Source organism: Mustela nigripes, chromosome 11, assembly GCF_022355385.1.
Source record: "Mustela nigripes isolate SB6536 chromosome 11, MUSNIG.SB6536, whole genome shotgun sequence".
In the NCBI taxonomy this organism is placed as follows: Eukaryota; Metazoa; Chordata; class Mammalia; order Carnivora; family Mustelidae; genus Mustela; species Mustela nigripes.
In genome coordinates this window covers 16,665,014-16,688,038 of record NC_081567.1, presented here as the reverse complement: position 1 = coordinate 16,688,038, position 23,025 = coordinate 16,665,014, and the positions used below count along the sequence as shown (strand labels likewise).

General features: G+C 55.4%; 2 protein-coding genes across 4 annotated transcripts; both read right to left on the bottom strand.

The window, feature by feature from the left end:
- Positions 1-1,350: 1,350 nt before the first annotated feature.
- On the bottom strand, positions 1,351-6,659 carry ALDOA (aldolase, fructose-bisphosphate A). 3 transcript variants are annotated; one of them, XM_059414979.1, is made up of 9 exons: positions 6,597-6,659; positions 4,033-4,159; positions 3,737-3,948; positions 3,107-3,161; positions 2,831-2,991; positions 2,391-2,474; positions 2,089-2,263; positions 1,741-1,940; positions 1,351-1,652 (listed from the first exon to the last, which is right to left on the bottom strand). In XM_059414979.1, the coding sequence occupies exons 2-9, from the start codon at positions 4,142-4,144 to the stop codon at positions 1,557-1,559; spliced, it is 1,095 nt and encodes a 364-aa protein (XP_059270962.1). In that variant the 5' UTR covers positions 4,145-4,159; positions 6,597-6,659; the 3' UTR covers positions 1,351-1,556. The 3 variants fall into 3 exon arrangements, with proteins under 3 accessions (XP_059270962.1, XP_059270961.1, XP_059270960.1); XM_059414978.1 differs by lacking the exon at positions 6,597-6,659 and adding an exon at positions 5,451-5,536; XM_059414977.1 differs by lacking the exon at positions 6,597-6,659 and adding an exon at positions 4,360-4,513.
- Positions 6,660-7,119: 460 nt separating this feature from the next.
- Positions 7,120-13,248, bottom strand: LOC132026752 (keratin-associated protein 10-11). The gene is made up of 5 exons (XM_059414985.1): positions 13,124-13,248; positions 12,853-12,887; positions 11,883-12,026; positions 11,525-11,680; positions 7,120-7,613 (listed from the first exon to the last, which is right to left on the bottom strand). The coding sequence occupies exons 2-5, from the start codon at positions 12,856-12,858 to the stop codon at positions 7,500-7,502; spliced, it is 420 nt and encodes a 139-aa protein (XP_059270968.1). The 5' UTR covers positions 12,859-12,887; positions 13,124-13,248; the 3' UTR covers positions 7,120-7,499.
- Positions 13,249-23,025: the final 9,777 nt, after the last annotated feature.

Sequence of the window (23,025 nt, the reverse complement as noted above, 5' to 3'; positions counted from 1 at the left end):
CCCCAGACATCCACCCTCCGTTGCTTCCTCTGGTCTGCAGGCTGTAGCCCATTTCAAGGAATCCGCTCTAGGTTCTCCTCCATCTGTCACTTACACGTTCTGGAGTTCCCTGTTACTACAAAAGGTCCCAAACCCCCAAAGTGACATTTGAAGGGAACGGCTGGTCTGTTAAGCATACTTCATGGTGTCGGGAGCCTTTGCACAGGCTGCTCCCTTTTAGAAAAATCCTTTTTGCTATCTTCCGTTGACCTTCAATTTTTGCTTTTCTTGACTTTCAAAGAGAGCGGAAATGAAGCCAGGCACAGAAGTGAGGCCGAGATTTAGAGGAGCACTCAGGGTGGGCTTGGTTTTGTATGTAGGCAACATGCAGATGTGCATCGAAGGAAAAGGACAGAGTCCCTAACTCCGGCAAGGTCCTAGTCAGTTCTACAAGCATCAGCACAGGGATTCTGCTAGGTCCAGAGAGACCACAAAGTCAAGATTTTTTTTTTCTTCTCTAGCAGGAAGCGGACACAGTCAAGGGCCCGTTATCAAGAAACTCAGGAAATGGCAAGACTCATTCATGAGGTCCCCGGTTATGACCAGGATCTAACAGTTCAGATCCATGTAGGTAACTGCTCCACCCCAGCTAGAAGGGTTCAGGGCATGGCACGGGTCAAGTGCAGGGCCTTCACCATGGCTTCATGTAATACAGCAGCTACAATGGCTCAGGGCTTAACCTGGAACCTGAGCCCCACAGTTCTGTATGCGTTGCTGAGGTCACTGTTGCAAAGGGATTCTGGGTTTCTCAAGGGCTTCCCCGCCCCAAAGAAGATTAAGCAAGCCAGTTCTAATCTCATCTCCTATTAAGATGGGAAAACAGACCAGCTCAACAGTGTAGATGAAGGACGTATGTATTAATAATCTTGTCTTCATCAAGAAAGTGCCATCTCAAGCAGTATGGCCTTAAGCATGAACACCTACTCATAGAGCTCACTTGTGTGGCCTGGCTCACAGTACTCGGGAGATGTTGGCTTTTGTCAGTGACTGTCATTCTCACAGGAGCCTTTCTCCATCTGTAAATTCTGGGTCTGAAAGCGCAGCTGAGCCTAACAGTTCACATGTAGTCCCCAACTGTGGGCCTTACTGGGTGCTGCTGGCAAAAAGGGGCAAAAAAAGCCCTTGATGGCGGAGAAAATCCCACAAGGTCTCTTCCTGAAGACATGGGCAAGAGTAAAAGCAGGAAGGTCCTCTCCCAAACCCATTTGATTTTCTCCTGCCTCTCAAGGACAAACAGAGAACAAGGACTCTTCCAGGCGCTGCCGCCTCCCCCAGCCGTCCCCTGGCCCGACCACCACACAGACAGCAGACTCCCCCTTAAATAGTTGTTTATTGGCAGTGGGCTGGAAAGAGCAATGGAGTTAGCATATACAGACAACACCACACACCAATGTCACGCGGGAGGCAAAGTGATGGGAGAGAGCAGCCTGGAGCCCTGCTGAGGCCCCCCTCTTCGAGAGTGACGGTGGAGGGGCAGGGGCTGGAGTGTTGAGGGGGTCGCCTTAGGACACCTCCGCTTAGTAGGCGTGGTTAGAGATGAAGAGGGACTCGCTGGCTGCAGCCCCGGCCTGACCACTCGGGGTATACTTTCCTTGGCAGGCAAGGCTGTTGGCCTAAGAGGGGAAAGGAGCCAGAGTGAGGTCTCATCAGAATCCCACCTGCCCTGGTACCCTGCCCACCTCCACCCAGTGCCATCCTTACCAGGGCTCGCTTGATGTACTCCTCCTGGGCGGCCTTCAGGTTCTCCTTCTTCCCACCCCAGGCCTTCAGGGCAGAAGCCTGGAGCGCGCGGCCATAGGAGAAGGTCAGGGCCCACGGCTTCAGCAGGGGGCACTTGTTGATGGCGTTGAGGTTGATGGATGCCTCCTCCTCACTCTGGCCTCCGGACAGGAAGGTGATCCCTACCCAGCAAGGATTGAAGTGCAGTTAAGTGGCTGTACGCAAACACCTGGGGTTTGGTAGTCGCTTCTACAATCTGACCAATGGGCTGGCTAAGGACTATGGTTGTTGTCCACCTCCCACAGGTCAAGAGGAGGATAAAGCTCTCACCAGTGACAGCAGGGGGCACTGTGCGGCGCAGTGCTGTGACGGTTGCCATGGCAATCTCCTCATGAGAATATTTCTGGGTGCAGGCATGGCCTGGGGTTACCATGTTGGGCTTCAGCAGAGTGCCTTCCAGGTAGATATGATGGTCACTCAGAGCCTTGTACACGGCAGCCAGCACCTAGAGCAGAGCAGGGCCACAGTGGAATTGAGGTGGAGTTGGGGGCGGGGTGGGGACAGAGGTCAGTCCCCAGGCCCGAGGCCCAGCTGCCTAGCCACCACGCCACCCACAAAGGCAGGCACCTTACCTTCTCGGTTACATACTGACAGCGTTTCAAGTCGTGGTCCCCGTCCGGGAGGATCTCAGGCTCCACGATGGGCACGATGCCGTTCTGTGGAGGACAGGGGAGCCATGAGTCCCCCTAACCCGGAGCCCACCTGCAGCTCTCCGCAGCCATCAGCCAAGACCTTTTGTCCATGACAGAAACTCACGGCTTCACAGCCTGCAGCGGACCTCAGGAGACAGGGATCTCCTCTGAGCCATCCCCACAATCATACCCCCACCCCACCCCGGCTCACAGGGCCCTCGGGTGTCCTCCATGGGCCCAAGCCTGACGCTTGCTGAGGCTCCAGAACAGCTGCCTTGGATGCAGGTGTGGTATGTATCCTGACAGATGAGCAGCAGGCTAGCTGACGTTCTGGAACCAAAGCAGGTGGGAGGTGGCCTGCTGGGGACCCACCAGCCCACCTGCTGGCAGATGCTGGCGTAACGGGCCAGAACATTGGCATTTTCCATGATGGCAAGGGCTGAGGGGGTGTGTTCCCCAATCTTCAGCACACAGCGCCACTTGGCAAAGTCAGCTCCGTCCTTCTTGTACTGGGCACAGCGCTCGGACAGCCCATCCAGCCCTGGAGTGGGTACAGAGGAGTCAGAGCATGGCAGAGGAGGGGGGCAGGTGGCAGCCAGAGGGGTCAGGCCTGGAATGGGTTGGTCTGGAGGGCAGGGAGCGGAGCAGTTTCTCACCTTGGGTGGTAGTCTCGCCGTTTGTTCCTGCCAGGGGCACCACGCCCTTGTCCACCTGTTGGGAGTTAGGGGGGTGTGATTAACAATGTGAGATGAGGAAGTGCCCTCGAGCACTGCACTCTGCCCTCACCTTCCTCAACCTGAGCGGTAGGTACCTCTCTTTGCAAACGTTTTCACGTAGTCACAATACTTGATCCCAGGAGGTTTTAGAAAATACATGGGGATGTGATCAGAGCGAGCCTGGGCTCCTAGTCATTACTAACCCGGTGAGCCACACGCATCATGCCTTGAGTTTCTGGTTTTGGTCTGTACGACAGAAGAATACTGGGCTGAGAATTACAAGGATTAAAAATGCCAAGCAGGAGCACGTATCTGGCTCAGCCAGTGGAGCCTGTGTCTTCTGATCTCAGGTTGGCTGGGAGTTTGAGCCCCACAAAGAATGTAGGGCTTACTTTAAAAAAAAAAAAAAAAAAGCCAACAGATCCTCTATGTTTCTCACTCTTCACATACGCTTTGGCAGTGACCTGGGGCAGACCCCCAACCCGACGCCCGCCCCAGCACAGCTTGCAACTCTGGCCTTCTCTCCCCCATCTACCTCACCTCTCGCACCCCGAGACCCCGCCCCCTCACCTTGATGCCCACAACACCGCCCTTGGATTTGATAACTTGGGGGAAGGGACGCCCATCATCTGTCTTCTGGTACAGGGTCTCGTGGAAGAGGATGACGCCCCCGATGCAGGGGTTCACGCGGTCATCAGCGGTCAGCAGCAACTGGCGGTAGAAGCGGCGGTTCTCCTCTGTGTTCTCAGTGCCGATGGACTGCAGCCGCTTGGCGATGCTCCCTGCAAAGGGGCAGCACGTGGAAATAAGGGGTCAGCCGGTCACCCTCGACCCTAGGCACTCCTCCTCCTGCGTCCTGCCCATACCAGTGGACTCATCTGCAGCCAGGATGCCCTTGCCCGGAGCCACGATGCGGTGAGCGATGTCAGAAAGCTCCTTCTTCTGCTCCGGGGTCAGCGCTGGGTATTGGTAAGGCATGGTGCCGGTCGGTTCCTGTGCAGAGGCAGCAGACGGGGAGGACTGGTTAGCTGGGTCTCATGTGGTCTCCCGACCAGCAGGACAGGACCCCTCTCCTGGAAGTCTAGACAAAAGTTCCCTACCTCCCCTGCTCCACACTGGCAGGTTTCTGGCCACTTGCTGTCCCCAGCCCTCCCCTGCACCCAACTTCCCTATACTAGGCCTGCCTCCGGTACCTTTCCTAACTCTGTCTGTTGCTGGGTGTTTCCCAGCTGTGGGTGGGGTTGCGTACTGGCATCTGGGGCAATGCAATAGGCCAGAGCCATAGACAGTCGGGTCATGTAGAAGCCGGACCCTTCTTGCAAGCGCTCTGCCATGGGGTCACTTTGCCTAGAAGCAGAACCGAACCGGAGTATTTTAGAATTTAGAGAGGGCACACAGGCAGAGGGCCCAACCCAAGGGCCCAGAAAAGGGAAAGTTCAGTGCTTCAAGTCCCACAGCACAAGGGCCAAAGCCGAGATTTAGAACCCAAATCCTCTGGTCAGGGCCTTCCAATCCACCCAGGATCCCAGGGCTGGCCCAGGCTCCAAAGCCTCAAGGACATCCCAAGGTCAAGCTTCTCCCCCCAGGGTTGGGAAGAGTGTTCAAAGAAAGGGCAGTTCAATAATCAGAAGCCAAGGAAAGGGCAGCCGAGGAAGCCCAGCCCAGGGTGGCATTAGGAGGAAGGTTTGCCCATCTCACTGCTCATACAGGTTGAGAAATTGTAGCGAAGCAAGCGGCCCACCCCTTCCCCAGAAAAGGCTCCAGTAGGCTCGCACCGCCGCAGCTGCTCCAGGCTCACAATCAAGGTCACCCAATAAGGAAAGACACGGGAAGTGTTAACGGGGCATCAGGCGCCTCCATGGGGTTCCCCCCTCGTCGGGGGCGCCCACCCCCCAGCGCAGGGCCCAACCACGCTCTCCGGAACCCTCAGGCAGTCGGGGAGCTGGCCCCCTCCCCTCGCTGCCTCTTCGGACCCCCGCAGAGGCGGAGGAGCCGGAAGGCTCAGCCCCTGGGGTCCGAGCAAGAGGACAGAGAATGGCCCTCCAGCGCGCCCGGCTTCCTCCCCGCGCCATGACTCAGCGCGCGGAGCCGCTGCATTGCGCAGCACACCGAGCTCGGCTGGAGAAGGCTGCGGGGCCCGGGCCGGGAGCCTACGTGGAGGTGCGAGCGGGGAGGGCGCGACGCTGGGCCCGAGCTGCGTGGGGGAGATGGGGTCGGGCTGCCGACTGCCCCCAGGGTCCTCCTCTCCGGGCCCTGACCTTCGCACGTGGCGAGGGGCGCTCACCTGGCACGGGAGGGGGCGGACGTGCGGCGGCGGAGGGCGGCGGCGGGCGGCGCGCGGGCGAGCGCACGAACGGAGGGAACGCGACGGTCGTCACCAGGGCTCTGGTTCTGCGGCGCGTTCCAGCAGGAACGCGGCCGGCTCGGCTCCCGAGGGGGCGGCGCAGGGGGCGGGAGGAGGGAGGTGGCGCCGGGCTTTATAAAGGCGCCGCGCCAGCCTCCGCCGGTGATTTTCCGTGAAGGGGGCCGGAGGCGCCCTGGCGTCCAATGGCAGGCGCGGAGCTGTGCAGAGGCCGCCCCCGAAAGGCGAAGCCCGGAGGCGGCGCTTGGGCGGGGACAGCTCGGCGAGCACACGATCCCGCCCCCGGCCCCCCTAGGACGTGACTCGGGCCACATCCTGCGGGCCGCCTGGGCCCCCGCGTCCCTCCCCCTCCCTCCCTCCTCCTTCCCCCTCCCCCCCCCCAGTTGGCGCGTTCGGGGGCACCGTGACTCAGCCGATTCGGGGACCGGAGGGGATGGGGCGTGGGGGAAGCGGGTGCAAGAGCCTGGAAAGACGGAGGCTCAGCCTCCCCGCCCCAGGCCCGGCCGGGTGGCGCGGGGCAGCCCCCGCTTCCGGCCTGCGCCGAAGGCCGCGCGTGTCACCCCGGGGCGGGCCCAGAGGTCGGGCGTCGGCCGGCCTCGCCCGTACGCTGCCCTTGCGGGCTCCGCGGCGCGGGGCCGCCCCTCCCAGGATGGCCAGCCCGGGCGGAAGAGCGGCGGCTCCCGTGGTCCTCCCGGAGTCCGAGAGGGCGGCGGGGCCGTGGTTCCCGGGCCCCCCCCCCCCGCGGGTGTAGGCGCCGCGGCTGCGCCCGTCCCGCCGGCCCCGCCACGCGTGCGCAGGTCTCTCCGCCGCGGCCCGCACCGACCGGCCCCGACCGGCCCGCGGCAGCCACCGCTCGCCCCAGCAAGTCTGGGGATGCGGCGCCAGAGGGCCCGCGAAGACGTCTCCCCGGAATGTGACTTCCCCGTGCAAATCAGATCTGTCCCTAGCTGGTTAGTCCCCGACGCATTTTGAACCCCTCATCCTATCGGCCAGGTTTCCCCTCCTAAACCGGACCCATTAAGCCCGACCCCGACCCCATCCCTGCTGGGTCCCGCCGCCAGCGCCCACCTGCGAGGAGGCAGAAGAAGCGGGCAGGGCCTGGTCAGCAGCGAGTGAGCCCGGCCGCTCCCGGGCTGGGTTATAAGGCCGCTCCTGCCCTCCCCCCAGCCCATGTCCCCAACTTCCTCCGGTGCCCTCTGCCCTTTCCTTGCCACGGATCCCCTGGCAGGGACCTATATTTAGGGAAACCTGAAGCCCCTGACATTCATGCCAGCGTGGGGCCTACAGTGAGGAAAGGAAGCCCTGGGGCTGCCCTAGTTGGGGCGCACCCCTGCCCACTCGCCAGTACCTTAGAGGAAATTTTCTTGGAAATGCAGCCTGAAGCCCTCAGAGGTGGTCAAGAGAAATGGATCTCTGCACAGGGATCTGTGGGGAGGGAGAAGAGGAAAGGAGCCTGGGATCTGTGGCCCTCCCGGCCGCCTTCTCTAGCCTCCCGCCGCCCCTCTGGGCCCTGAAGGAGGCTCTTCTGATTCTGGGGAGACCATTCCTTTGGCCGGGAGAGCAGATGCAGGCACGACACTCACCGAGAATCCACAGCAAGGTGTGGCTGGGGCAGCCCTAGATCCTCATACTGCAGGTTCAAGGCTGTCCCATAGGTGGTCTGTGGTGAGCAGTGTCTCCCACCTCACCTTCAGTGATAACGGTTTACACGGAGAGGAGGATAGGCCCGTGGGGTCCTCTGCCAGAGCGCTAGCCCCTCTCCCTCCTGGCCCTCCAAAGGACAGTCCAAATGGCCAAGGGCTCTCTGAGTCCTGCTCTGCTGGGAGCCAGGCTCTGCACAGCCCAATGAGCTAGCCAGGCCATATGTGGTTCCAGGGGCCTGGAGAAAGGTGCCTGGAGGCCCCCGTCAGGGAACGGGGCGTGGGGGCCCCGGGGGTTGGCCACTCTCCAAGGGGCAAGGACTCCGGGTCCTCATCGGATCTTGATCTCAAAGCAGAGACAGTTGAGGCTCTGGCAGTCAGGCAGCTGGCACGCGCAGGCGCAGTCACAGAGCGGGCAGCAGCGAGGGCAGCGGGGGGCCCAACCCTGAGGGAGAGAGAGAGGGGTGGGGAGGTGGGCAGGGAGAAGGACAACCAGTCCCCTACGCTGTTTCCCTCTCCAGGGAGAAAGGAACAGAGAGGCCTGGGAAGCCACATTTGCCCAGTGGAACAGAGGGTACCACCTACTACTCTTGGGAACAGATCAATTCCCTGCGCTGTTGGGACATGAACAGGGAGGCAGCGTTCCAAACAACCGAGTCCAGGAGCTGGAAGACATTATTCGGGGGGGGGGGGCGGGGGGGGTGTCTTTCCTTCTTCCCCTTTTAAAGGCAAGGAGACTGAGAAACCAAGTAATCCTGTTCCATGAAGTACTGACATTCCGCTCAAAGCTGGTTCTGCTGTATCCCTGTGGCCTCACTCAGTTCCCAGGGAGCAAATGGGGGAGAGCACACACAGATTTTCCTTCCATGACAACAAGAACCTGGTTCTGTTTTCTTCCTCGGTGTGAGACCGAACTGCAGGACCCCGCCCATTATTTCTGAGTGTCGGCTCCCTGCAAGGCACAGACTGTAATCATGAATGATTCTGAAAAATCTCAGTTGTCTTTGAAAATGGTAACTGGCAGATTTTTAAAAAAATGTTTCCGAGAGCCACAACTCTTTTATTTATCAGAACCTTGCATGGAGACCTCTTTCCAAAAGAGGGAGCGGAGGCTCAGAGACAGAGATCCCCCATGACTCCACTGCCTCCCAGGCCCAGAGCTATCAGCTTCTGCAGGGACAGGGGACAGCTCGTCTCCTATCCCCGTTGAGCAAGCACGAGGACTCACCCTCTGCAGGTACATGAGGCACAAGTGAATGCCCAATGAATGGAGCAATCAAAGCGTTTTCCCCTCTTTGGGAAAAGAGAGAACTCCTCAGCTCCCGGGGGAAAAAGAAGGGTCTGTCTCTTGGGGAATAGGACTGCGTGCCCTTCATGACAAGAAGAGAGAACTGGTCTATTTCAACCTACTCCTCTCCTGCCCAGCGACGGGGGTGATCCGCCACTGCTTCATGCATGGACTGGAGCCCGGCCAAGCGGCTGGAGTGGGACACACCCAGGATGCGCCAGGATATTGGCTCCTTGAGGCCTGAGGCCCAGCTAGCTGGCAGCCACAGTTGCACGGCTCAATCAGATGCCAGGCCAAGCCAGGAATAGGGGAATGACCTTTGCAACAGCTGAGGTTTGGGGGTGCGGTGTCAGATGACTGCGGAGATCAGATCTCACTAGGGGCTCCAGTGAGGGAAGGGGAGCTGCTGGAGAGAGGGACAGGGGTCTGAACTGGGCTGGCGTGGCCTTCAGCAGGACTGTCTCCCAAGGAGGAGACTGGAAGCCCCATGGCAGAAGGGGGAGTGAAGCGGTTTCCTTGTATCTGATGAGGGGGTGGTTTGGGGCATCCCTGGGGAGTCCCAGTTTGGGAAGAAGTGGGCTCTGTGGGTTTGGGGGGGCCACACCGTCATTCCGTGTGCGGCGCTGTGTGCTCTGCCACCCTCACCTCGGAGAGAGGGAATTAAAAGCATTTCTGGGCTCTGTCCACTGGAAAGGTTTAGAGCGAGTCATTAATAACTGTCTAATGGATTTCTCGACTCTCACAAGCGGCCATGTGGCTTCTGGAAGGAATCTGCTACTTCAGTACATAAACAAGAATGCCACAAGCCTGTTAACCCTTGTGTGCCTCTTGAGACTCTACAGCTTCGGCTTGGATTCCCTTTCCCCGGATTTTTGCAACGCTGTGGTGTCCAGAGCTCAGGCCTGGATTTGAACCAAATGCATGCCCACCTTGGGCCTGCTCATGTTCTGAGCCTGTTTGGTCATCTCTGAAACAAGTAAGAATGCCTGCTTCAGAGGCTCACGGTGGGGAATCAGTGGAAGGAACTGAGCCCGCTGCCTAGTACATACCGAGCACTCGAGAAAAGGAAGGGATTCTTGCCACAGCTCTCCATGGATCCCTTGCCCCAGCCTGACCTCCTGGGTGGGGGGCCCAGAGGCCTGGCTTTGTGTCTGTCTCCTCCACGTCTCTGATCACATACAGGGCTGAGACCCAGCAATCTCACTATATACCACCTCATTTCTCCTGCTCTAGTGTAACTGCCCACTTCTTCCTCTCTGTCTTTTGCTGCAATGGAAGCCCTATGTGGGTTGGGGCCAGGTCCAGGTTGTTTTGCAGAGCCCCTAGGGCCTGGCACCGGGCCCTGGCGATGACTGCGTAGATCCTTAGTAGGTGAAGGAGTGGGTGAATGAGCGCGATCTCTGCCACTTGCTTGGCGAAAACAGCAGGGCAGGCAGGTGTCTCCCCCAGAGAGGAAGAGAAACTCGGGTTTGCATCCTAGCCTGGGCCTCAGGTAAGTCACTCCAGCCCCTGGAAGCCCGTTTCTAACAGCTGTCAAGTAGACAAGAGCCTTGTCCTATTTGTGGTTGTTACTGTTACTATAAGGAAACTGAAGAACAGATATTTTACTGTACTTCGTGCAAAGACAGCTCAAAGACAAGACGATCCTGCCCTGTGGCCATTCTAGAATCCTTCCTTCCTGGTGCTGGCAGAAGCCAGGTAGATCAGGTCCTAGAGTGTGCAGGTCTGCAATCCCCTGCACCTTATTCCATTGTCACCCTGCCCGAGCAGAGGCCCGGACGGACAAGAGGAGGCAAGGGACCGCATACCCTGGACAAGGGGCCATAAATCGTTTTGTAATTGAGCATTTCCTATAAAATAGGGATTTTTTAGGACCCAGGGTTGTCTTTGCCCTCTTCGGCCCCTTATCCTCATCCCGGGCTCCCTTTCCAAGCTACCCCAGGAAAACAGAAGAAAACTCTATTTTTTTTTTTTTTTTTTTAAAGAGAAGAGCCTCTGGTCCTGTAATTTCCTTTAAGACTCAAAACATCTCCTAGGAATTTGACCAACTACAGTGAGCCCAAGTTATGAATTCGCTTAATCATTGATGCTCCCTCTTTCCTCCTGGGCAAGGTCACCACTTCAAGGGCAAGAGCGTCCCTGCCTAAATCAGAGCCTAAAATAGGAAGGTGGTCAACTCCATTCACTGTCTTTCAACCCACAAAAACGAAAGTGGCCTGTCCTCCGGGAGCCAGGCTTCTCCCCAAGGACTGTTTCGACACACAATGGAGCAATTCGCTGTGCTAGCCTCTGCTGTGTAACATTGTAGAAGTGACCAAACCTCCCGCAGCCAACTCCTCCCCGCCCCGCAAAGAGAGGACAGAAATACTTACCTGTCTACATACACAGGCGCAGGACGGTTGGCGGTGGCGGGGAGGGGGGTGTCAAGGTGTGATGTCAAGTCAAAAAGGCAAGTAGCAGAAGGGATGAAAGAGTATCTGCGGCAGGACCCCATCTTTGCCAAATACTGGCAGGTAACAGAGCAGGGACAGCTGTCTGTTAGTACACGAGGGGCATACACAAAATGTAGCTGCCTTGGTTAGCGAGCTTTTTTCTATGCTGGTGCTTTCTATGTATTTCTACATGCACACTTTGTAATCAATGCTTTTCATACTCAGAACTATACGTATCCAGGTTTTTAAAAATACCGAGCTCTCGGGGCTGTTGAGTAAATGGTAATGTCCATAAGGGAGCACGGGATCTGTGGCATTGTCCTCACTCGGTGAACGGAGGCGCTCTGGGCTGGGCTGATTTTTCTTTTAACCACCATCTTCAGAACCCCGTATGCCCTTCAGGTTACACACCTGCCCCCAGCTGCCACCCTTGTTTTCTTTTCTCCAAGTAGCTTGTGGCACCAGAGAGTATGTAATATGCTGCCATTTGAGGTGTCTTTGGCTGTCTCCCCACTGACCCAGTCCCCAGAACTGAGCCCAGCCCAAAGCAGATGCTCAGCAATCCATGTTTGTTGACCACCACCAACAAAAGAATGCCCAGAGAGGGCCCAGGGCAGGGCTCGGATGGGAACTCACAGCTTCCGTGGGCTGGGGGCAGCAGGCATCCAGGCAGTGGGCTGGGCTGGGCAGAGGGAAGTCACAGGCTTCTGCACAGGTCCAGCAATAGTCCTGGGGCCTAGAGGCCCCTTGCTTCCTGCAGGGGGAGCTGCAGTCGGCACAGCAGCCCTGGGCCTAGGTAGGAGATGGAAGGGGGTTCGGACCTGAGCCAGATGGTGGGAGGACGTGGGGGCGGGTGGGAAGACACAACTGCTAGGGGCAGACGCAGGGACTCAACAGCATAGGAGCCTCAGGGTAAAGGCCTGCAGATGAGGGCACTGGCGGCCCATTTCCTCTTCCCCGGAGCCCACCGGTTGGCCTCCACCAGGCCCCTCACCAGCAGGCAGTGCCTAGTCAGCAGCACGACGCCGAGCAGCAACAAATAGATGCCCACAGCGATGAACACGATGGCAGGGACGGGGAGCAGCAGGGAAGGACTGCTGATGGGAGCCGGGGTTGGATTCCACGGGCTAGAGGCGGCCTGGACAAGCACAGGAGGAAGAGGTGACAAGGAGGTGGAGGGGGCTGTGGGGAACACAGAAACACCAGGAGGGACAACCCGACCGGCCGGAGCTGGTTGGGATGAGGGGAGGAACAGCCCCTGGATGGCGGGCATTCATTCATCAGGCCCACACGCTCTTGTTTCCCAAATTCCCATCCCCATCTCAGGCCCATCCGGATCTGTGGGTCATTTGAGAATTTTCCAAGACTTGTTGATCTTGCTCTCAAAATGCCTCTCCATAGGTACCTATTATCTCTGACTCCTCGGCTCTAGGGGGCCACCCCTCAGGTGACGTTACTGTTCCCCAAGGGTCTTCCGACTTGCAATCTTGCCCCCTTCCACACCAGCTGTGTTGCGTACCCTCCCTTCCTTACAATCCATCAACGGCTCCCACTGACTCAGTCCAAACTTATCTCAGCGCCTAAGCCCCAATCCAGCCCTGCCTCCCCCTCCCTCCCTCCCTCCCTCCCCCTCTATACTCCAGCCAGACTGAAGTCCTAGCAGCTCCCCAAAGGTCTAGGCGCCCTCCCACGCCCGAGTCTCTGCCCCGGCTGTTCCCCCAGCCCGAGATGCCTTTCCTCCTCGGTTACGATTACGAGGCAAGCGTCTCGTCCCGCCAGAAGAGCGGAAACGTGCTCTGCCCGCGAGGGCTATCTATCCCGGGCACGCTCTCCCAGCGCCGGTCCTGAGCTCGCAGGGTCTCTGTTGGGAAAACAGTCCCCTGTCCAGTCTGCGCTGGGGCTCGAAGTGACCTTCAGGCCCCGAGGGGGCCGCTGCAAGAAAGGGTGAGGGGCCCGGGACTCACGTCCATGGGTCAGGACAGCGCCGTCAGTCCAGGACCTGCAAGCAGAGAAAGTCCGGGTCTCGGAGGCTGAGAGGGGCCATCGGACCGGGCGTGCCCACTACCCAGCCCCCCAGCTCCCACTTGGAGAAACTGAGGCCGAACATCGTCCTGGTCCGGACAGTGGGGGTCAGGGGCCCGGGGAGGCGTCCCCCTCGCAGGCCCCAGGCTGACCCTGGCCACACCCCCGGCTGTCCCCGCACCCTGGCTCCCTCCGGGGACCGGTCCCCAGCACCTGCACCCTCGGGGCCGGGGGGACAGTTCGCGGATTCCGCGAGGCGCTCGTCCAAGGGGCCGCGGCGGCGGCACCGCCCAGAAGCTCCCGCGGCTTCTGGCCGTTGCCATGGCGACCCGAGCGCCGCTCCTACGGCGGCCGCCGAGACCCAAATTCCTTCTCGCGGCCGCGCGTCGCTCTGCCCGGGCTAGATCCGGGGCGGCCCCCGCCTCGCTTCGCCGCGGCCGGCCGGGTTTTCCCGCCGCCAGCGACCCGGGTCGAGCCTCACCCCGGGCTGGGTCCTGCGGCGGCGCCGCAAAGGGGAGACCGAGCCCTGGCGACTGGCCAGCGGGCTGCGTGACTCGGACGCGGTCGCTGAACCGCGCCGAACCCCCCTCCGCCCCCGCACCGCTCCTGCCTCGCGGGGATGTTGTGAAAAAGCCGCCGGGTCGGTCGTGGCGCCTTCTGCTTCCCGTCGACCCGACCCCGCTCAGTGTTTACTGGCGGCGCGCCAGTGTAGACCGGGCGGGTCTCCCCAACCTTCGGGTCCCAGGCCAAGGGATCCCCCCACTCAGATCCCGCGTCTGTTCTATTTTGTTTTTTCTTAAGATTTTATTTATTTATTTGACAGATCACAGGTAGGCAGAGAGGCAGGCGGGGTGGGGGGAGCAGGCTCCCCGCTGAGCAGAGAGCCCGATGCGGGGCTCGATCCCAGGACCCCGGGATCATGACCTGAGCCAAACGCAGAGGCGTAACCCACGGAGCCACCCACGCGCCCGCGTCTTTTCTATTTTAAACCTCCAAAGGACAAAGTCCAAATGCTTAGCGGACTGTCCACCTCAACCAGGCTGGCCCGCTCCTGTCTTGCCTCTGTTCAGGAACCGCCTATCTCCCCTAGACTCTGGGCCACCAGCAGAGAATTAAGCAAATTCCCTGCCCACGTGTGGCGCACATTCCCCTGGGGGAGGAGGATCTGGTGATCTGGAAACAAGTCAGACTCTTCTGTGTTCCACATTCTTCCAATCTTCTCCTTGATGGGATCTGGGCGAGGCTCCTGAGCCCGTGCAAAGGTTTCCACAGCTCCACACCTTTGCATATACGGTTCCGCCTGCTAGAACAACACCCTTCCCCTGTTTTCCCCTGAGGAACTCCCTCAACCTTGAGGAACTCCCTCAACCTTCAAGCCTCTGTGGGATTTTGCCTCAGGGAGGTCTTCCTGCCTACTGCCAACCACAGGTGGAAGTGGCTGCTTTGGGCGCCTGATTAATATACAAGCTTATTCCAGCACTGATGACAAGGTTTTTGAATTCTCCCCTTTGGTGCTTGGCTCCCCGTTAGACCGTTAGATGGCAGGCGCCTGGATCTGATTCATTCCCGTATCCCAAGCCCTGGCAGTTGGTAGGATCTTGGGGGCCTCCAGCAAGTACTCAACTGATTCCATGAACGAATCAAATCCGATGCCATCCACCAAGAAAGGGTTATTACCGAGATGCCCTAGTCCTCCCCTGGCTCTCAAGCCACCTGGACTCCCAACTTGCATTCCTGCCCTTTTGGGATCTACACATACATGATTGCACTCTGTATGCTCACATAAGCACACAGAGGACTCGGGCTTCATCCACATGTCCTGCATCCGGCACGTCCCCTGAAAACAGTGATGTAGGGAAAAAAGTTAGAGTTCCAAGCCTATGGCCAAGAAAGAATTCTTGAGGCATCTTTAGTGCAAAAAAGTGATTTTATTCAAGCACTGGGCAGGTCCTGTGGGCAGAACTGCCCTGGGGTCATGAGGAGTGGCCCATTGTATACTTTCAAGTTGGGAGGAGGTCTGGGATAGTGTAAGTCTCTAAGGAATTTTGGAAGCAAGGGAGCCAGCTGCTGTTGGGAAAGGTCATTTATTCCGTCTAATAAAACCTTAGGCATGAGACCCTTCAGCTGTATATCTATGGGCGATATGCTTGGAGGATGATTGCCAACATGCATCTTGGGGGACTCAGAGATAAAGGAAGTTTTCCAAAGAATTTTTGAATGTTAAAGTAGGCTTACAGGATCCCAGGAGGTGGGGGATGGGCTAGGATTGCCTTTTGCCCTTGAGACAGTTGAGTCCCAAGAGGAATGTCACTCTGCCTGTTTCAAGGACTTGTCGACAGGCTGTAGGAAATTAAAAAATTTTTCTTCCGCCTTTGTTTTCCACATCAGCACCATATACCCACCTTTGTCCATGGCCTCCACCCATTCCTACCTCATCTCTGCTGCTCTCCATGGAGATTTCCTGCACCACGAGGCAACCCCAGAAATTGCCAGGGTTTGTACCAAATCTCCCTTCTCACCTTCAGCCACAGAGTCCCACCCACCATTGCTCCGCCACCCCCAGCCCTCTCAGAGGCTAGCTGTCCCCAGTGTCACCACTGTTGCCTCTAGAGTCAGACTGCCTTCTTGGGGACGTCTTCTTGTCTGCCCTGTATTCTTTGCAGAATCCTGAGGCCCAAGACAGGCCAGTTCCCACCCCAGCCCCAGGAAAGGCCTCAGGTGACACAGACTCCCTCCCTCTGTGCTGTTCCTGCCAACAGAGAGACGTCAGCCTTGGCAAGGCCTCTGGACACGTCCACGGCCTGCAGTGGTCAGACTGACTGTTGATGGTACTCTGTTCCTACCACGGCTCATACATTATGTAGGATGGTAGACAGCACACCGGGCCTCCTCTGGGCGAAACAAACCAATGGACGGGTGACGTACACACCCACTATGCCAAGGCCACTTCTGCCCACATCACACCATTTGCTGGAGGCAGGGAGAAACTGACTTCATGACAGCTGCACAACCACAAGGTCTCCCTCTCCTCCGGTTAAAGCTAGAGATGTCAGATAGGACCATGTGACGTTTTGCACAGCCCCCAGGAAGGAGAGAAAAAGATGAGGGACTCTCTGTCCTTATGGGGCGGGCAGGAGATCTGAGACCCACCGAACACCCAGGAGGTGAGAGACACCCAGCCCAGCCTGCCCGCAGGCATGGGAACGGAACCCGGAACCCGGCCGCTCCGATTTTTTGATCTTAGACTTTCCACCCATCCTGTGGACATCAGACGATATTGCCTCCCAGAGACTAAGAGGAGGTTATCAGCATCCTTTTAGGAAAATGAAAGTCCTGTGCTCAGGTAGTCACTCCCAGGGAATAAGAAGTTAGGGTGACCAGAGCTAGAGTAAGCATCAATCAAGCCCTTCTCCCAGACTTTATCTTATTTAATCCTAACAGCAGACCCGAGTGGCATGAACCATTATTTCCATCTTACTTTAATTTTATTTTAATTTTTAAAAGGTTTTATTTATTTATTTGAGAGAGAGAGAGCAGGAGCAGGGGGTGGGGGAGAGGCAGAGGGAGAAGAAGACTCCCCACGGAGCAGGGAGCCCAATGTGGGGCTCCATCCCAGAACCCTGAGATCATGACCAGAGCCGAAGGCAGACACTTAACAGACAGAACCACCCAGGTGCCCCTCATTACTCCCATTTTATGGATGGAAAAGAATCCTGACCCGGTTGAAAAAGAATTTTAGGACAGGCGATGGATTCTAATTGTGCCACTGTGTATCTGTGTGACCCTGGGCAATCAGCTGACCTCACGAGCCTGAATCTCGCTCATCCGTAACGTGGGGCTCGTGATAATCGGAGGAAAGGTATGTGGAGTCCCCAGCATAGAAGACGGGCTCATGAAAAAGAAAAAAAAGAACCAGAACAACTCGGAATGCATATCCTAGATTTACAAGGGCCCACATAGGAACTGTGCTTTACACACATCTCACTGACTCATCCTATAGCCCGAGGGAGAGAGGGGACTGCTCCTGTCCCTTTCCTTATTTTAAGAAGCAATAAATCACTTGCATGAGTTCTCCTCATGCAAAGCTACAATTTGAGCCCAGGCAGCGGAACTTGGTGTGTATACAACTGAGTCTCAGAGAGGTTCTGACACTTGACCAAGATCACACAGCCGGTCTGTGGGGGACAAAAGGGCCAGACTCATCATTTTCTCATTCCACTCGCCGATGGGGCCCCTCTTCTGGGCCCCAGCCCAGGGTGGGACTGGGCTCACTTTGAACAGTGCCTAACCTGCGACAGGTACAATAAAAGTACTAAATAATAAATGCTCTGGCACACTGGGTGCGACTCTCCCCAGGGCGCGGGTAGGGGGAATTGGACCCTTCCCTGGGTATCATGTGGGAAACAGGCCACTTCTGGCTGCTTATTGTTTACTTACTCATGGCCTTCGGTGATACCGCACCTGCACGCCCGCCTCCTAGGGCCAAGGCTCAGAGCACCCAGGCGGAGAGGATGCCCAAGACAGCATTTGGACATAGGAGCCTGGAGTAGTAGGAACCGGTAAACTCTACCCTCTCCACCCCCCCCACCCCGCCCCAGCCGTGAATTGTGTGACAGGTGTATGAGGACGGCGAGCGTGCGGGTGAGAGACTCTTCTGGGGAGCCAGGCTGGGGCGGAAAACAGCCAGAGTCCCTGGATGGGCACCTGGGGGAGGGCCACCCACACGGCCCCTCTCCTTGGGCGCGGTCCCAAGGGCTGCTCCCCGCCCCCCGCCTCCGCCCCCAGAACGGACGCGGCCTCCCCTCCTCCTCCTGGGAGTTCAGGCACCCCTAGAACGCCCTGACAAGGGATCACGGTACGTGGGACGCGTCCGATCTGGGGTTTATTTTACACTCTTCACCCATCTGCAGGACAGGGTGCGCATGCATGTGCGGGCGCAAGCTATCCTCTTCCAATTCCTCTTCAACACTTCTGATTATTCCAGGAGCATGTCTCATTTTGCTGCCAGAAGCCCTTTAACACCTCTCTATCCGTGCTTATCTTGCCTTGTCTTGTCTTTAACAAAACAGAGTGCAGGCCTCCAGCTCAGAATTCCTAGCAGGTGAAAGTATCTAGCTAGAAGGTTAGAACACTTTTTTTTTTTTTCATTGTATTAATTTTTTTTGTTACCTTCTATTTACGCAAGTGATACTGGTATTCTATTTTCGGTAGTGATAAAGAGTTTCCTTTTCAAGTGCGCGGTTAGGAGTGGGTACTCTGCCAGTCAGACTATGAGGTTCAAATCCTAGCTATGCCACTTAACTGCCTGTGTGACCTTGAGCAAATCACGCGACCTCTCTGTGCCTCGATTTTCCCTCTGTAAACGGAAAGTAATAACGTTTAGGTTATTAGGTTATTTAGGTTATATAATCTTTAGTATCTCCTCCTTAGGTTATTGTGACGACCCCATTAGCTCGTTTATGTATAGGGCTAGTATGCACTGTACAGATATTTGCTATTATCCGGTCAAATAGGGCAAAAACAAACGGACAAAACAAACCCTGAGGTTTAGAGAAGACCTCGTTGGACCAATCCCACCATGTTCCGTGTGAGAAAGCGCAGTTTTGAAGAAGATAGTTAAGTGGCTGAGCTAGGATCTCCGTAGGTCTCTGGATTCCTAATGCATTTACCAGCCATTTCAGTCCTTGATCATTAATGCAGTGTCTCGCCGCGTGCGTCTGTGAAATGGGACCAGCAGTGTTTCATCGGATGCTGAGATGGTGTGTTCGGGTGTTCTGGCTAAGAACTTGAGTGGGGATGGTGGCTCTAATGGACCTTCACAGGGCTAATATCGCCCCCATGGGGACACAAATGGGTTCTCGGTGGCAAAAAAAAAAAAAAAAAAAAAAAAAAACACAAAACAAAACAAAAAAAAAACACCAACAAACAAACAAACAAACAAACAAAAAACCAAAGCAAACTAAAAAAACCTCTTTTTAGTATACTAAGCACAGATATGCAGTTTATCTGTGTTATCAGAATTTCATGGTGAGACATGGTGACTAGGAAACAAAATGTCTAAAAAGGCTGCTTAGGGAGGATAATGGCAGAGAAAGGGCGGAGAAACACGGCTCTAACCCAAACGTTTCCGACTTGAGTCGTTACCCACGATGGGTTATGCAGTCAGGGCAAGGGGTCCTCCTCAGAGGATGAGGAGAAGATGGTTGGGAGAATGTTTCATTAGGCCACTAAAGGCTTCATCTTTAACAATCTTATCTTGTGGCCGGGTTCCGGGGTCAGGCTCCCTGCTCAGGAGGGAGTCTGCTTCTCCATCTCTGCTCCTTTCTGTCTGCCCCTCCCCCTCCTTGTGCTCTCTTTCTCTCTCAAATAAATAAATAAAATCTTAAAAACAAAAAACGAAAACAGGGGCACCTTGGTGGCTCAGTGGGTTAAAGCCTCTGCCTTTGGCTTGGGTCATGATCCTGGGGTCCTGGGATGGAGCCCCTCATGGGGCTTTCTGCTCAGCAGGGAGCCTGCTTCTGCCTCTCTCTCTGCCTGCCTCTCTGCCTACTTGTGATCTCTCTCTCTGTCAAATAAATAAGTAAAATATATTTTTAAGTATCTTAAAAAGCGTTAGAAAAATTTATAGAGACCAATGCAGTCAGAAAATAGGATTTTAAAAATCCTCGTTCTCTTCCTGTGTAACCTTGGACAAGGTACCAAACCTCTCTGTGCCTCTGTTTTCCCATCTCTTTAAAATAGGCACAATAATACACAACCCGACCCGCAAAGCTGTTCCTCTGCTAATGGGGAAATGAGTTATTTGTAAGCACTCAGATCAGTGTCCGGCCCACAGTAAATGTTCTGTAAGTATCATTTAATGACCTGGTCTCATTTTATACCAGCTTCACAGATGAAGAATTGAGGTCCACAGAGCTTGGCCCACCATCATTCAGGGAATGGAAGAGCCTACATTTGTTTAGCATTTTAAAAATTAATTCCAGCTTCATTTAAATAAAATGCACACATTTTAAGGGTACGCCGTGGGCACGTTTACCCGTGTGTACACTCCTGATCAAAGTAAGGGCAATCCCAACGCTTCCGAAGGCTCGCAGGGGTCTCCCCTCGGTCAGGAGCTCCCCAGCAAGTTAAGCGCTGATTTTCCACCAAAGATTTTCTGCCCGTTTTGAACTTCATCCAAAGGGAGGCCTACAGTCAGTTTCTTTTATTATCCGCAGTCGGATTTTGAAGCCCAGATGGTCCCACTCTAGAAAGTGCCATCTTTTTTTTTTTTTTTTTTTTTTTTTTAAGATTTTATTTATTTATTTGACAGAGAGAGATCACAAGCAGGCAGAGAGGCAGGCAGAGAAAGAGAGGAGGAAGCAGGCTTTCCACCAAGGAGAGAGCCCGATGCGGGGCTCGATCCCAGGACTCTGGGATCATGACCTGAGCTGAAGGCAGAGGCTTTAACCCTCTGAGCCACCCAGGCACCCCTAGAAAGTGCCATCTTAACTATGATCCTCTACTGTACCGCCTGTTACAGCCGCGAGTCCTGGGGCGCTCGTGTTCCCCCCTCTCCCCTTTTCCTGACCCCTTTTTCAGCGGGGCCTGAAACGGAGCTGTCCATCAAGCCCGCGACGAATTCTAATTGGTCAGTTCCGTGTTCGAAAGCCCCGCACAGCCCACCCCCCGCCAGAGGAGCATCTGATAGGGCGCATGTTTCAGGAGGCGGGCCAATGGGGAGGAGCGCCTCTTCTACACCGGCCACCCGCCCACCAATGGGAGCGGGGTGTGCCCGCCCCCTTCAACTGCCTCCGCCCAGCGGCCTCAGCCTCGTGCCCTTGCAGTTTGACACCCTCCTGGTGTCCTGAGAGAAGGTCCCCTCGAAGCTGCCTAGGAGATGCAGGATGGCGGGCCCCGGCTCCCTGCCTCACCCCTGGGCCTTCCGCACCCCTCCCCTCCCTGCAGTGGAGGGGGGGGGGAGGCTCTTCCAGGCAAAAATAACACATATGTAAATATGTATGTTTTCAGGGGGTGTGTTTTCTTGGGGGTTTTTTGTTTTGTTTTCTGTTTTGTTTTGTTTTTTTTTTTTTTTCCACTTCCCTTTGTTAATGGGATAATGCCTTGGTTTTTCTTTTTTAAGAAGCATTATTTTTAAATTTCAAGTATCTTTATCATTTGAACACCCTCTTTCCTTTTTCTGAGTTTTGGGTGCTGGGGAGAACCGCCAGCCTCCGTCTGTAGCCTCCACCTTGCCCCTCGAGGTGAGAAGCCAGGAAAAGGGAGAGGGGCAGGGAGGAGCTCGGGGGAGGGCAGAGGACGGGGTAGCGGGGAGTTCCCAAGAAGGAGCAGGCACACGTCTTTAGGGTTGAAGGATGAAGAGAAGAAATTTTAAGGTGTGAGATGGATGGGGAAGTGTAGACCAGCACCAAGGATTACAGGGAGAAAATGAAATTGTCGTAATTGCTTGATTTAAAAAAAAAAAAAAAATCAGGATGTCCAACTGTCCTGGATGAGGGATATTTAAAGTGAAATAAAGGTCCTGAAAAGGAGCACATGGATGGCTCAGTCAGTTAACCATCTGCCTTGAGTTGAGATCATGATTTCCTAGTCCTGGGATCCTGGGATTGAGCCCTACCTTGGGCTTCCGGCTCACTGGAGAGTCTGCTTCTCCCTCTCCTTCTGTTTCCCTCCCGACCTGGTCATGCTTTCTCTCTCCCTCTCAAATAAATAAATAAAATCTTTAAAAGAAAAAAAAAAAAAGATCCCAAAGAGATTAGGGGAGAGCAACACCTGATGGCTTACAGATGGATGGATCCCATGGGGCATTGAGTGATCAGGGAGAAGGGAGTCTTAGAGTCTGAGGGACACCGTGTGTTCTCATGCTCATCTTTTCTCACCTTCTCTACCCCAGACAGACATGGCCCTGTTCTTTGTACTGGGCTGCATTTTCTTCCCACTGAGCTTCACTGTCCTCTGCTGGGGCCTGCAGAGCCACTCCAACCTGCGGATGGAGAGAGCAGAGGCTGTTTCGGTGGCGTCCAAGTAAGAGGGCAGGGTGAGGGTATCCTTCTTGGGCTGGGGCTGGTTGGAGCTGGGCTCCTGCTTTCAGGAAGAGTTAGTGGTGAAAGCAGAAGCAGGAACAAGGCTGTAGGCTGTTTGGGGATGCCTGGTGAGCTTGAGGACTCCATGCTTAGCCCATCCATGGGGCAGCAGCTGGTTGACTCCATCCAAACGCTACGGAACTAGAATAGGGGGCTCCATGTTGTCTGACCTGCTTCTTTCTTAAAAGAAGTTGAGCTTTGATGTGAGATCTCCTAATTTTCAAACGCTGACAAATAAGTTAGAATTTAAGAAAATACTATCCTGGCAACACCATACGGCTAAACAAAGCATGTTTGTGGGCTGGATTGGGCCCTTCCGCAGCCAATTTTTGACCTGTTCACCATAGCTTAATATATACATGAGCTATCATGGAAACCAGTGGGAGAGGGAGCAGGCAGAAGGCAGAGTTTATGTGGGTGTCTAGGTGGATTCCTGGAAGACAGGAAAGTGTCTGTGTCTGCTGTAATTCATGTCATCCAAAGAGAAGCCATGATTGACTAGGTTTGTAGTCCTGAGTCAAGTAGATAAGGAGCCCTGTGACCATCCATCCTCCCCTCAAACTCAACTTTGTTCTTTGGCTTTGGAACTATCCATTTTTGCCAGTTCTCATAGCTGTGTTGTCTTGGGCAAGTTTTTTTTTTTTTTAATCATTTTTTTTCCCCTCCCCTAAATCTCTGAGCCTGTTTCTTGTCTATAAAATAGGTCTTACCATCTGGGAAGATTAAATTAAGAATGAACATAAACCACCTTGCCTCTTGCCCAGCACGTAGTAAACACTTAAGAAGTTGGGTCCTGGGCCGCCTGGATGGCTCAGTGGGCTAAGACCTCTGCCTTTGGCTCGGGTCATGATCCCAGAGTCCTGGGATGGAGCCCTGCATCGGGCTCTCTGCTGGCAGGGAGCCTGCTTCCCCTTCTCCCTCTATTTGTGATCTCCGTCTGTGAAATAAAATCCTAAAAAAGAAGAAGAAGAAGAAGAAGAAGAAGAAGAAGAAGAAGAAGAAGAAGCAGAAGAAGAAGAAGAAGAAGAAGAA